At 44.4% G+C, this 15359-nt stretch overlaps 1 protein-coding gene across 1 annotated transcript; it reads right to left on the bottom strand.

Annotated features, from left to right (window-relative positions):
* Positions 1–4672: 4672 nt before the first annotated feature.
* On the bottom strand, positions 4673–11097 carry LOC115190377 (zinc finger protein 180-like). Its single transcript, XM_029748733.1, has 4 exons — positions 10442–11097; positions 6827–6963; positions 6369–6465; positions 4673–5926 (listed from the first exon to the last, which is right to left on the bottom strand). The coding sequence occupies exons 1-4, from the start codon at positions 10716–10718 to the stop codon at positions 4701–4703; spliced, it is 1737 nt and encodes a 578-aa protein (XP_029604593.1). The 5' UTR covers positions 10719–11097; the 3' UTR covers positions 4673–4700.
* Between the last annotated feature and the right edge of the window lie 4262 nt (positions 11098–15359).

Here is a 15359-nt window from a genome sequence, read left to right on the forward strand (position 1 = left end):
GATGTGGTACTCGCTTAGCAAGCAGCATGATGTCCTTTACACTATGGCAAAAACCAAAACGTGGGGACAGAGTTTGGGAAATCCTGATATAAAAGGCATACATTCAAAACATGGTTAGGTTTCCAACAGTTTAAATTTTCAATGTCCTTATTAATAAACGATTGATCACAAAAATATTGTTCAATGTCAAAAACAAATCGTGACCAAGGGATCCCAAATCTTTTCACGCAGGGCCCCCCCCCCCTTCCAGCATTGGGGAACGCGTACCACATGTTAGGTTCTAATTCTTTGAGTTAATGACTCCACGGACACTAGGAAAGCTTAACCAAGTTTAATTCTTCCCAAAGGGTCCATAGAGCTGCATTCAGACAAACAACATTTCACACAAGCACTGATATTTAACCCTTTCTCCAAGGCTGAGTCTCCTCAACTCAAGGCTGTCATGGTGATTGATATCAGACGGTGTCTCTTCTCCTCCCAGAGGATCCCTGATGGCTAACAACATATCCTGACATAATGTAAACGTTATACATTACCCTCTCTCCCTCAGTGACATTGTTAGGTTCTAAGATCTCCACCCGTCTCCCCTACATATTCCAAAGCCATCTAACTGCTGATGTAAAAAAACAGTCTCTTTCACTGTTAGATACTATCCTTCTGAGTATAACAATGTTCCAAGTTTAACCCAGAATATAACTCATCTATTTCTATTGGCACTAGCACTGTTCATGACACGAACTGTTCACACCGCTCTTGTTGGTGGAGAGAATGTTGCCGGGTTCAAAGCTTATTTCCTGCAATTCTACACATTTTGTCATGGGGTGCAAAGGAAATTCTGCCGTTTTAAAGCAAATTTTCTTGCAATTCTATACATTTGGCCATGTCTAATGTGTATTCATGTGTTATTTGAGTGACAAACTTATACTGAACAAAAATTTAACTACAACATGTAGAGTTGATCGCATGTTTCTTGAGCTGAAATAAAAGATCCCAGAAATGTTCCATTCACACAAAAAGCTTACTTCTCTCAAATGTTGGATACAAATGTGTTTACATCCCTGTTAGTGAGCATTTCTCTTTTGCCAAGATAATCCATCCACCTGACAGGTGTGGCATATCAAGAAGCTGATTAAACAGCATAAGCATTACACAGGTGCACCTTGAGCTGGGGACAATAAAAGGCCTCTAAAATGTGCAGTTTTGTCACACAATGCCACAGATTGAGGGAGCGTGTAATTGGAATGCTGACTGCAAGAATGTCCACCAGAGCTGTTGCCAGATAATTGAATGTTGATTTCTCTACCATAAGCCACCTCCAACATAATTTTCAAGAGTTTGGCAGTACATCCAACTAGCTTCACAACTGAAAGTGTAACCATGCCAGCCCAAGACCTCAACATCTGACTTCTTCACCTGCGGGATTGTCTGAGACCAGCCACCCAGACAGCTGTTGAAACTGAGTGTTTATGTCTGGAATAAAGCTCTTTTGTGTGGAGAAACTCATTCTGTTTGGCTGGGCCTGGCTCCCAATGGGTGGGCCTATGCCCTCCCAGGCCAACCCATGGCTGCTCCCCTGCCCATTCATGTGAAATCCATAGATTAGGGCCTAATGAATTTATTTCAAATGACTGATTTCCTTATATGAACTGTAACTCAGTAAAATTGTTGCATGTTGTTTATATTTTTGTTCAGTTTAAATTAAAAAAAACAGTTTACATGGGCTGGATATGGACATTTCTGGCAAGTTATAAATAGCTCTCTAAAGGTATATAATGACTGACATGACGAGAGGAACTGATGATGCACTACCCAATTTCCAAATTGCACCTTGTGCATTCTACTATTACACATTTCAGAGCTGGACTGAGTATATACAGTGCCTTCGGAAAGTATTCAGACCCCTTGACTTTTCCAAATTTGTTACGTTACAGCCTTGATTAAATAAATTAAAATCCACAGCAATCTACACAGAATACCCCATAATGACAACATTTGTGCAAATGTATAAAGAAATAGTATTCAGACCATTTGCTATGAGACTCGAAATTGAGCTCAGGTGCATCCTGTTTCCATTGGTCATCCTTGAGATGTGTCTACAACTTGATTGGAGTCCACCTGTGGTAAATTCAATTGATCGGACATGATTTGGAAAAGGCACACACCTGTCTATATAAGGTCCCATAGTTGACAGTGCATGTCAGAGCAAAAACCAAGCCATGGAGGTTGAAGGAATTGTCCGTAGAGCTCCGAGACAGGATTGTGTCGAGACTCAGATCTGGGGAAGGGTACCAAAACATTTCTGCAGCATTGAAGGTCCACAAGAACACAGTGGCCTCCAACATTCTTCCTAGAGTTGGCCGCCCGGCCAAACAGCAATCGGGTGAGAAGGGCCTTGGTCAGGGAGGTGACCAAGAACCTGATGGTCACTCTGACAGAGCTCCAGAGTTCCTCTGTGGAGATGGGAGAACATTCCAGAAGGACAGCCGTCTCTGCAGCACTCCACCAATAGGCCTTTATGGTAGAGTGGCCAGACGGAAGCCATTCCTCAGTAAAAGGCACGTCAGCCCGCTTGGAGTTTGCCAAAAGGCACCTAAAGACTCTCAGACCATGAGAAACAATATTCTCTGATCTAATGAAACTCTGGCCTGAATGCCAGATCACTGTAGCTGTACACAGCCAATCTGTAAATAGCACACCCAACTACCGCATCCCCATATTGTAATTTATCCTCTCTTTTGCACCCCAGTATCTCTACTTGCACATCATCATCTGCACATTTATCACTCCAGTGTTAATGCTAAATTGTAATCATTTCGCCTCTATGGCCTATTTATTGCCTTACCTCCCTGCTCTTCTACATTTGCACACACTGTGCACAGCTTTTTCTATTGTGTTATTGACTGTACGTCTGTTCATGTGCTTTGCTTTATCTTGGCCAGGTCACAACTGTAAATGGGTTCTTCTTCTCAACTGGCCTACCTGGTTAAATAAAGGTTAAATAAAAAAATTTTAAAAGCCAAGCTTCACATCTAGAAAAAGCTGGCACCATCCATACGGTGAAGCACTGTGGTGGAAGCATCATGCTGAGGGAAAGAGGAACGGAGCAAAGTATATAGCAATCCTTAATGTAAACCTGCTCCCGAGCGCTCCGGACCTCAGACTGGGGCGAAGTTTCACCTTCCAACAGAACAACGACCCGAAGCACACAGCCAAGACAAGACTTGAACCTGATCAAACATCTCTGGAGAGACCTAAAAATAGCTGTGCAGCAATGCTCCCCATCATTATGGGGTATTGTGTGTAGATTGATGAGGGAAAAAAACTATAATCAATTTTATAAGGCTGTAAGTAACAAAATGTGGAAAAAGTCAGAGGTCTGAATACTTTCCGAAGTCACTCTTATGTATATATGTATATACATACACACACTACCAGTCAAAAGTTTGAGAACACCTACACATCAAGGGTTTTTCTTTATTTTTACTATTTTTCTACATTGTGGAATAATAGTGAAGACATTATAATTAGGAAATAACACATATGGAATCATGTAGTAACCAAAAAAAAGTGTTAAACAAATCAAAATATATTTTATATTTGAGATTCTTCAAATAGCCACCCTTTGCCTTGATTACAGCTCTGCACACTCTTGGCAATCTCTGAACCAGCTTCACCTGGAATGCTTTTCCAACAATCTTGAAGGAGTTCCCACATATGCTGAGCACTTGTTGGCTGCTTTTCCTTCACTCTGTGGTCCAACTCATCCCAAACCATCTCAATTGGGTTGAGTTCGGGTGTTTGTGGAGGCCAGGTCATCTGATGCAGCACTCCATTACTCTCCTTCTTGGTCAAATAACCCTTATGCAGCCTGGAGGTGTGTTGGGTCATTGTCCTGTTGAAAAACAAATGATAGTCCCACTAAGCGCAAACCAGATGGGATGGCATATCACTGCAGAATGCGGTGGTAGCCATGCTGGTTAAGTGTGCCTTGATTTCAAAATAAATCACATAGAGTCACCAGCAAAGCACCACCACATCATCACACCACTTCCTCCATGCTTCACGGTGGGACCCACACATGCGGAGATCATCCGTTCACCTACTCCGCACCTCACAAAGCTACGGCGGTTAGAACCAAAAACCTCAAATTTGGACTCATCAGAGTAAAGGACAGATTTCCACCGGTCTAATGTTCAATCCATCTAATGTCATCGACTACGACGGCCTGATTCACACAGTCTCCTCTGAACAGTTGATGTTGAGATGGGTCTGTTACTTGATTTATTTGGGTTGCAATTTCTGAGGCATGTATCTCTTATGAACTTATTCTCTGCAGCAGAGGTAACTCTGCGTTTTCCTTTTCAGTGTTGGTCCTCATGAGATTCAGTTTCATCATAGCGATTGATGGTTTTGCGACTGCACTTAGATTAACTTTCAAAATGTATATTGAAAAAATAAATCATTATATTTTTATTTGTTTAACACTTTATTGGTTACAACATGATGCCATATGTGTTATTTCATAGTTTTGATGTCTTCACTATTATTCTACAATGTAGAAAATTGTAAAAATAAAGAAAAATCCTTGAATGAGTAGGTGTGTCCAAACTTTTGAATGGTATTGTATGTATATATATATAAAAACAATTGGGGGGGACCCCGATCCTCCCAGTTTGGAAACCACTGTTCTAGACCACCGCTCAGGCCAGGAAATCCGGCCTGTGTTCGTGCTGGTGTAACTTTAGATGGGCCAGTCGTTTGAAGCAGAGTCCACACACAGCACAGCAGTACGGCCTCTCCCCAGTGTGTGTGCGCTGGTGTACCTTCAAAATGTCCACCCGCGTGAAGCTCTTGTCGCACATAGTGCAGCGGTGGGGTTTCTCCTGCGTGTGTATGCGCTGATGCAGCTTGAGGTTCCAGAGCCGACTGAACTTGTTCCCACAGACGGAGCAGCAGTAGGGCTTGTCTGTCGTCTGGCTGCACTTGTGCCTCTTCAGGTCGGAGAAGGAGGTGAATCCCTTGGAGCAGTGGCTGCAGAGGTGGAGTCCCTCTGCCTGGTGGACCCGCTGGTGGACCTTGAGGTTGCAGGCCTGGGTGAAGGTCTTACCGCACTGGGTGCAGGAGTATGGAGGCCCAGACCCTGAACTCAACCCTCTCACCGTTTTGTGTGTCTGCTTGTGGGCCTTGAGGGAACCAGAGTCTGGGAAGCTCATGGTACATTGATTGCAGGCATGACGCCTCCCCCCTCCTCCCACTCTTCCTGTTACCTGCTCTTGTGAACAATCTCTGAGGTTTAGAGAGTGTCCAAAGTCGTCAGCGGCATCATACAGGCTCTCTGTGTTGTTGTTGTGGGCTGAGCTTCCAGAGTGGATGGATATTAGCACCCTGTGGCCTGCTCTGCTACCCGACTCCGGCACATCATGTTCAGGGTACAAGACACTGGAGTCCTGCAGGTACCCCTCCTCGTTTATCAACAGGCAGTTCTGTTCTCCCACCTCTGGGTGGGGGGATGGAGTTGGCGACCCCACCTGCTCCCTCCGGCTCCGATGGGGGCCAGGCATGTTGGAGCGATGGTGATGGTCTCCCCCCTCAGACCCCCCCAGGTTCACCTGGTAGTGACCCGCAGCTCCGTAGCTCAGCGCCCCCAGACGAGACGGAGAACCAGAAAGCCTATCCAGCCCTTCCATGTCTAGAAGATGGCCTCCACTACTAGGACTGCCATAACCAGACTTCTCAAAGTCACCCCCTAGTTCCTCCATGCTGTAGTGGGGACGGTAGAGAGGGTCGATGGGTTTCCCTTGGTCTCTCTCGGGGCCTGGTGGTTCAGGCCTCTGGTCTAGACTGGATCCCCACTCATCCTGGCACTGCTGTAGCTCCTGCTGAATAAAACTCTTACTGGGCCCAGAGACGTCTGAACCATCAGCCTCTGAAGAACACAGGAGACATGAGGCATTAGAAGCATTAACATTTAAGACAGGGGTGTTAAACTCATTCCATAGAGGGCCTAGTGTCTGCTGGTTTTTGATTTTCCCTTTCAATAAAGACCTAGACAACCAGGTGAGGGGAGTTCCTTAATAATTAGTGCCTTCATTCATCAGTCAAGTACAAGGAAGGAGCGAAACCCACAGACACTCCGTGGAATGAGTTTGACACGTGATTTAAGGCATTGAATATAGAAACAGTGGTAGAATATAGAAACAGTGGTAGAGTAACTGTAATGTTAAATGTGTACTTACAGTTTCAAGTTGACATGTGTAATAATGAATACATTTGAAATGACACAGCATACTATAAGTTACTCTTGTTATCATTCTCATCATCATAAAGGTTGGCTATTGTCTGTTATGTTGGTGGTAAACTCAACTCACCGTCCAGGCAGAACTCCCATCTCTCCCGTAGCTCAGTGTTGTGGAGAGCCTCCTCTTTCAGCAGACTGTCCAACTTCTGACCTCCGACCTCTGTGGACTGGAAGACGAAATTAATGAGTCAATTCTGACTAAATTCTGGATAAACTGACAGTGACTGAATAGAGCTGACATGATGGTTCTCTATTCAGAACTCTCCTCTGGGACCCCCAGACATCTCACAACTTTGCTGCAGCCCAGAACTGGAACAGTTCAAATATGAGGAGAGGTTTGAAGAAGGCTGCCCAATTCTTCCTCACAGACTATCTGTTCTAATATATCCTTTAAAATGACATTTCTAACTGAACTTTCTGTAACACTGCACCCTCCACCCTTCACAGGTGTTTAGTCCCCTAGATACAAGAGGTTCTCCTCGGGCTGGTGGCCTCAGCCTCCATGTGTTTAGTCAGTCCTCTACCTACCTCAGAGGTTCTCCTAGGGGTGGTGGCCTCAGCCTCCTCCAGATCACTGTAGGTTGTTTCCCTGGCCACGCCCCCACAGCTGCTCCACTCCTCCCCTGGTACCTTCTCCTGCTTCAAGCCACACCCCCTCTCCACACCTGGCCACAGGTAAACAAAGAGAACATTTCATTTGGAGTAAAAGGTAAGTAACATTGTGGATAATGGAGTCTCCTCACATCAGATAAAGGAAACATCTTATTAAGATGCCACCACCAGCCATGACTTTGACTCCTTTCTTAAACCAATACTGTCTGATCACTAAAGTATGAAGGTACACATTACAGTAGCCCCACTTCAGAGTGATTCTATATATATCACAGGAGGTTGGTGGCACCTTAATTGGGGAGGACGGACTCATAGTAATGGCTGGAGCAGAATCAATGGAATGGTATCAAAAACTTCAAACATGGTTTCCATGAGTTCGATATCATTCCATTTTCTCCGTTCCAGCCATTATTACGAGCCTTCCATACCTCAGCAGCCTCCACTGATTGTATGTACAGTACCAGTCAAAAGTTTGGACACACCTACTCATTCAAGGTTTTTTTTTTATTTGTATAGTTTTCTACATTGTAGAATAATAGTGAAGACATCAAAACTATGAAACAACACCATGATTTTGACTCCTTTCTTAAACCAATACTGTCTGATCAGTGATCACCAAAGTATGAAAGGTACACAATACAGCAGCCCCACTTCAGTGATTCCTCCATATTATATATATACATGGTACCGAGATGAGATCTGAATGAAAGAAATAATCTTATTAAATACTTTTTTCTTTACATAGTTGAATGTGCTGACAACAAAATCACACAAAAATAATCAATGGAAATCCAATTTATCAACCCATGGATGTCTGGATTTGGAGTCACACTCAAAATTAAAATGGAAAACCACACTACAGGCTGATCCAACTTTGATGTAATGTCCTTAAAACAAGTCAAAATGAGGCTCAGTAGTGTGTGTGGCCTCAGGCTCCTGATGAGGGATCTCCTCCCAGACCTGGACTAAAGCATCCGCCAACTCCTGGACAGTCTGTGGTGCAACGTGGCGTTGGTGGATGGAGCGAGACATGATGTCCCAGATGTGCTCAATTGGACTCAGGTCTGGGGAACGGGCGGGCCAGTCCATAGCATCAATGCCTTCCTCTTGCAGGAACTGCTGACACACTCCAGCCACATGAGGTCTAGCATTGTCTTGCATTAGGAGGAACCCAAGGCCAACCGCACCAGCATATGGTCTCACAAGGGGTCTGAGGATCTCATCTCGGTACCTAATGGCAGTCAGGCTACCTCTGGCGAGCACATGGAGGGCTGTGCGGCCCCCCAAAGAAATGCCACCCCACACCATGACTGACCCACCGCCAAACCGGTCATGCTGGAGGATGTTGCAGGCAGCAGAACGTTCTCCACGAAGTCTCCAGACTCTGTCACGTCTGTCACGTGCTCAGTGTGAACCTGCTTTCATCTGTGAAGAGCACAGAGCGCCAGTGGCGAATTTGACAATCGTGGTGTTCTCTGGCAAATGCCAAACGTCCTGCACGGTGTTGGGCTGTAAGCACAACCCCCACCTGTGGACGTCGGGCCCTCATACCACCCTCATGGAGTCTGTTTCTGACCGTTTGAGCAGACACATGCACATTTGTGGCCTGCTGGAGGTCATTTTGCAGGGCTCTGGCAGTGCTCCTCCTGCTCCTCCTTGCACAAATGCGGAGGTAGCGGTCCTGCTGCTGGGTTGTTGCCCTCCTACGGCCTCCTCCACGTCTCCTGATGTACTGGCCTGTCTCCTGGTAGCGCCTCCATGCTCTGGACACTACGCTGACAGACACAGCAAACCTTCTTGCCACAGCTCGCATTGATGTGCCATCCTGGATGAGCTGCACTACCTGAGCCACTTGTGTGGGTTGTAGACTCTGTCTCATGCTACCACTAGAGTGAAAGCACCGGCAGCATTCAAAAGTGACCAAAACATCAGCCAGGAAGCATAGGAACTGAGAAGTGGTCTGTGGTCCCCACCTGCAGAACCACTCCTTTATTGGGGGTGTCTTGCTAATTGCCTAGAATTTCCACCTGTTGTATATTCCATTTGCACAACAGCATGTGAAATTTATTGTCAATCAGTGTTGCTTCCTAAGTGGACAGTTTGATTTCACAGAAGTGTGATTGACTTGGAGTTACATTGTGTTGTTTAAGTGTTCCCTTTATTTTTTTGACTGGTTTTATATATATATATATATATATATATATATATATATATATATATATATATAAAACCAGTCAAAAGGTTGGACACACCTAATTCCAGTTGAAGTTGGGTTTCAATTAACAGGTGTGCCTTATTAAAAGTTAATTTGTGGAATTGATTTTCTTCTTAATGCGTTTGAGCCTATCAGTTGTGTTGTGACAAGGTAGGGGAGGTATACAAAAGACAGCCCTATTTGGTGAAAGACCAAGTTCATATTATGGCAAGAACAGCTCAAATAAGGAAAGAGAAATGACAGTCAATTATTACTGTACGACATGAAGGTCAGTCAATCCAGAAAATTTCGAGAACTTTGAAAGTTTCTTCAAGTGCAGTCGCAAAACCCAGAGTTACCTCTACTGCAGAGAATAAGTTCATTAGAGTTACCAGCCTCAGAAATTGCAGCCCAAATAAATGCTTTACAGAGTTCAAGTAACAGACACATCTCAAAATCAACAGTTTAGAGGAGACTGCATGAATCAGGTCTTCATGGTCAAATTGCTGCAAAGAAACCACTACTAAAAGGACACCAATAAGAAGAGACTTGCTTGGGCCAAGAAACACGAGCAATGGACAAAAGACTGGTGGAAATCTGTCCTTCGGTCTGATGAGTCCAAATTTGAGATTTTTGGTTCTAACCGCCGTAGCTTTGTGAGGCGTGGAGTAGGTGAACGGATGATCTCCGCATGTGTGGGTCCCAAAGTGAAGCATGGAGGAAGCGGTGTGATGGTGCTTTGCTGGTGACACTGTATGTGATTTATTTAGAATTCAAGGCACACTTAATCAGCATGGCTAACACAGCATTCTGCAGCGATATGCCATCCCATCTGGTTTGCGCTTAGTGGGCCTATCATTTGTTTTCAAAAGGACAATGACCCAACACACCTCCAGGCTGTGTATGGGCTATTTGACCAGTGGAGTGCTGCATCAGATGGCCTGGCCTCCACAAACACCCGACCTCAACCCAATTGAGATGGTTTAGGATGAGTTGGACCACAGAGTGAAGGAAAAGCAGCTGACAAGTGCTCAGCATTTGTGGAAACTCCTTCAAGACTGTTGGAAAAGCATTCCAGGTGAAGCTGGTTGAGAGAATGCCAAGCGTGTGCAAAGCTGTTAAAAGCGGCTAGATTGAAGAATCTAAAATGTAAAAATGTATTTGTTATTTAACACTTTTTGGGTTACTATATGATTCCATGTGTCATTTCATAGTTTTGATGTCTTCACTATTATTCTACAATGTAGAAAATAATAAACAAATAAAGAAAAACCCTTGAATGAGTAGGTGTGTCCAAACTTTTGACTGGTACTGTGTCGTTAGATGTCTCTTCTCACCTGTCTGTGAAGTTCCTAAGCTTATCTCTTCACATTCCTTGCCAGCTCTCCCACAGTCCCCACATTTTCCCCTCTGGCCTCCTGCTCTGTTCCTCTCCCTGTTCTCCGACCACTGCAGCCGCGTCTTCAGTGACTCGACCTGCTCCCTGCTCCGGGACACCTCCTCCAGGAAACTATCCTCCACCAGCCTGGTGATCTCGTACATGGCTGACTTAAGGACCGTCTCCATGACTCCGGAGAGCTGAGACTGGAAAGTTATGATGGCTGCGGACATCATGGCAAAGTGTCTATGAGCAGCTAGCTACAGTTAAGAGATCGTAAATTTTAGCTACTTTTGTTCAGGTTGGTCAGTGTTACGATTCCGTATATCAAAAGGAAAGATCGCTAAAGTTAGCAGCAAAGACACAGGTAACTAAACCACTTTAGTCTGTGTTAGTATGCTAGCAAACGTTAGTGTTGGAAGTTGTGGTCTCTACCTAATGCAATTTTTTAAATATAATTTCGAGATATAAGATGTAGCATTTACTGTATATGAGGCTATTCGAATAAATACAAATACCAGAGGTATTGATAGAAAGCAAGGCTATGGTATTTGTCTCGGCACTTACTTTACTAGCCAGTCAACACAATAAGCATCACCCCCCAAAAATGTACTTCCGGAAACAAACCAACGGGTCGGGTTGTGGGACATTCTACGTCGGAACGTTACCTTATTCGAGTTAAAAAAAGACGACCTTTATTTATTGTGTATAAATTGACAGGAAATGTACACGGGAAGCAATTTATCGCAGCCATCACTCAATGCGTCACACAAAGCACTGTGCGACGAGTCCATAAAAGAAGAAGTCATATCACCAACATAGGCCAATTCTGATCAATCCTGTAAATTAAAAAAATAATAATAATCGATTGTAGATTCAAATGAAAGTGTGGGTTGAAAAGAACAGCTGCCAACAAAAAAGTAATATCAACAGCTAAATGCATGAATTTGGTGCACTTTAAGATGAACATTGAGAGATTAAATATTTTTCAGGTAACTAACTTGCATCTTCCCACCTGCAACAGCAGACATTGCCAGTATTCAAGTACAGTTACTGCTGTGGGTCTCTCTACTCTGGAAAACTCTGGAACAGTCTCCTTTGGAACAGTCTCCTTTGGAACAGTCTCCTCTGGAACACTCTCTACTCTGGAACACCCTCTACTCTGGAACACATACAGTACCAGTCAACAGTTTAGACACACCTAGTCATTCAAGGGCTTTTCTTTATTTGGACTATTTTCCACATTGTAGAATAATAGTGTAGACATCAAAATGATGAAATAACACATATGGAATCATTTAGTAACCCAAAAGTTGTTAAACAAATCAAGATATATTTTATATCTGAGATTATTCAATGTAGCCACCCTTTGCCTTGATGACAGTTTGTACACTGTTTGCATTCTCACAACCAACTACATGAGGTTGTCACCTGGAATGCATTTTAATTAACAAGTGTGCCTTCTTAAAAGTTAATTTGTGGAATTTCTTTCCTTGTTAATGCGTTTGAGACATTAATGCGTTTGAGACATTTGTCACAACACAGTTGTGTTGTGACAAAGTAGGTGGGGTATACAGACGATAGTCCTATTTGGTAAAAGACCAAGTCCATATTATGGCAAGAACAGCTCAAATAAGCAAAGATAAATGACAGTCCATCAATACTTTAAGACATGAAGGTCAGTCAATCTAGAAAATGTCAAGAACTTTGAAAGTTTCTTCAAGTGCAGTCGCAAAACCATCAAGTGCTGTGATGAAACTGGCTCTCATGAGGACCGCCACAGAAAGGAAGACCCAGAGTTACCTCTGCTGCAGAGAATAAGTTCATTAGAGTTACCAGCCTTAGAAATCGCAGCCCAAATAAATGCTTCACAGAGTTCAAGTAACAGACACATCTCAACATCAACTGTTCAGAGGAGACTGTGTAAATCAGGCTTTCATGGTCTAATTGCTGCAAAGAAACCACTACTAAAGGACACCAATAAGAACAAGGGACTTGCTTGGGCCAAGAAACAGGAGCAATGGACAGTAGACCAGTGGAAATCTGTCCTTTGGTCTGATGAGTCCAAATGTGCGATTTTTGGTTCCAACCGCTGTGTGTCTTTGTGAGATGCAGAGTAGGTGAACAGATGATCTCTGCATGTGTGATTCCTACCGTGACACATCGAGGAGGAGGTGTGATGGTGTGGGGGTGCTTTGCTGGTGACACTGTCAATGATTTATTTTGAATTCATGGCACACTTAACCAGCATGGCGACCACCACATTCTGCAGCGATATGCCATCCCATCTGGTTTGCGCTTAGTGCGACTATAATTTGTTTTTTCAACAGGACAATGACCCAACACACCTCCAGGCTATGTAAGGGCTATTTGTCCAAGATGGTGAGTGATGGAGTGCTGCTTCAGAAGACCTGGCCTCCACAATCATCAGAAAATAAGAAAAACTAAGAAAAATCCTGAATGAGTCGGTGTGTTCAAACTTTTGACCGGTACTGTACATCTATAGTGTTTTGCCAAAAACCACTCAACAACTTCAACCATAGACTCTGACCTGTGTATTAAGCCAAACTGATTAAAGAATCCCACAGTACTCAATCACCCTCTCTCTCTCACACACTCTCTGTCTCTCTCACACACACACACACACACACACACACACACACACACACACACACACACACACACACACACACACACACACACACACACACACACACACACAAATTAGAATGCACAGAACAGCTTTAAGTGATACAGTCTACTATGCTCACCACTCCTCTGCCTCTCTCCATTACTTTCTCTGTGTCATCTGTTGGTATCTCTTGTCTGCCCTCTTCTGTTGCTGTCTCTTAGTATTCTATGTTACTGTCGCTTAGTATTCTATGTTACTGTCGCTTAGTATTCTATGTTACTGTCGCTTAGTATTCTATGTTACTGTCGCTTAGTATTCTATGTTACTGTCTCTTAGTATTCTCAAATCAAATCAAATTTTATTTGTCACGTGCGCCGAATACAACAGGTGTAGACCTTACAGTGAAATGCTTACTTACAGGCTCTAACCAACAGTGCAAAAAAGGTATTAGGTGAACAATAGGTAAGTAAAGAAATAAACAGTTAAAAGACATTGAAAAATAGCAGTAGCGAGGCTATATACAGTAGCGAGGCTAAACAGTAGCGAGGCTATATACAGGCACCTGTTAGTCGGGCCAATTGAGGTAGTATGTACATGAATGTATAGTTAAAGTGACTATACATATATGATAAACAGAGAGTAGCAGCAGTGTAAAAGGGGGGGGGGCACAATGCAAATAGTCCAGGTAGCCATTTGATTACCTGTTCAGGAGTCTTATGGCTTGGGGGTAAAAACTGTTGAGAAGCCATTTTGACCTAGACTTGGCACTCCGGTACCGCTTGCCATGCGGTAGTAGAGAGAACAGTCTATGACTGGGGTGGCTGGGGTCTTTGACAATTTTTAGGGCCTTCCTCTGACATCGCCTGGTGTAGAGGTCCTGGATGGCAGGCAGCTTAGCCCCAGTGATGTACTGGGCCGTACGCACTACCCTCTGTAGTGCCTTGCGGTCGGAGGCCAAACAATTGCCGTACCGGGCAGTGATGCAACCAGTCAGGATGCTCTCGATGTTGCTGCTGTAGAACCTTTTGAGGATCTGAGGACCCATGCCAAATCTTTTTAGTTTCCTGAGGGGGAATAGGCTTTGTCATGCCCTCTTCACGACTGTCTTGTTGTGTTTGGACCATTCTAGTTTGTTGGTGATGTGGACAGCAAGGAACTTGAAGCTCTCAACCTGCTCCACTACAGCCCTGTCGATGAGAATGGGGGCATGCTTGGTCCTCCTTTTCCTGTAGTCCACAATCATCTCCTTAGCCTTGATTACGTTGAGGAATAGGTTGTTATTCTGGCACCACCTGGCCAGGTCTCTGACCTCCTCCCTATAGGCGGTCTCATCGTTGATTAGGCCTACCACTGTTGTGTTGTCCGCAAACTTAATGATGGTGTTGGAGTTGTGCCTGGCCATGCAGTCGTGGGTGAACAGGGAGTACAGGAAGGGACTAGGCACACACCCCTGGGGGGCTCCAGTGTTGAGGATCAGCATGGCAGATGTGTTGCTACCTACCCTCAACACCTGGGGCGGCCCGTCAGGAAGTCCAGGATCCAGTTGCAGAGGGAGATGTTTAGTCCCAGGAACCTTAGCTTAGTGATGAGCTTTGAGGATACTATGGTGTTGAACGCTGAACTGTAGTCAATGAATAGCATTCTCACATAGGTGTTCTTTTTGTCCAGGTGGGAAAGGGCAGTGTGGAGTGCAATAGAGATTGCATCATCTGTAGATCTGTTTGGGTGGTATTCAAATTGGAACAGGTCTAGGGTTTCTGGGATAATGGTGTTGTTGTGACCCATTACCAGCCTTTCAAAGCACTTCATGGCTACGGACATGAGTGCTACGGGTCTGTAGTAATTTAGGCAGGTTGCCTTCGTGTTCTTGGGCACAGGGACTATGGTGGTCTGCTTGAAACATGTTGGTATTACAGACTCAATCAGGGACACGTTGAAAATGTCAGTGAAGACACCTGCCAGTTGGTCAGTACATTCCCGGAGCACATGTCCTGGTAATCCGTCTGGCCCCGCGGCCTTGTGTATGTTGACCTGTTTAAAGGTCTTACTCACGTCGGCTATGGAGAGCGTGATCACACAGTTGTCCAGAACAGCTGATGCTCTCATGCATGCCTTGGTGTTTCTTGCCTCGAAGCGAGCATAGAAGTGATTTAGCTCATCTGTTAGGCTCGTGTCACTGGGCAGCTCGCGGCTGTGTCCCTTTGTAGTCTGTAATAGTTTGCAAGCCCTGCCACATAAGACAAGC

Source organism: Salmo trutta, chromosome 4 (assembly GCF_901001165.1).
Source record: "Salmo trutta chromosome 4, fSalTru1.1, whole genome shotgun sequence".
In the NCBI taxonomy this organism is placed as follows: Eukaryota; Metazoa; Chordata; class Actinopteri; order Salmoniformes; family Salmonidae; genus Salmo; species Salmo trutta.

What these genes read in the sequence shown, in the direction of transcription:
- LOC115190377 (XM_029748733.1), bottom strand. Translation starts at nt 10,718, where the DNA reads ATGATGTCCGCAGCCATCATAACTTTCCAGTCTCAGCTCTCCGGAGTC. An exon ending in CCCCTAGGAGAACCTCTGAG is followed by an intron (nt 6,466 to 6,826) that starts GTAGGTAGAGGA and finishes TTCGTCTTCCAG; the next exon opens with TCCACAGAGGTCGGAGGTCA. An exon ending in ATGGGAGTTCTGCCTGGACG is followed by an intron (nt 5,927 to 6,368) that starts GTGAGTTGAGTT and finishes TGTGTTCTTCAG; the next exon opens with AGGCTGATGGTTCAGACGTC.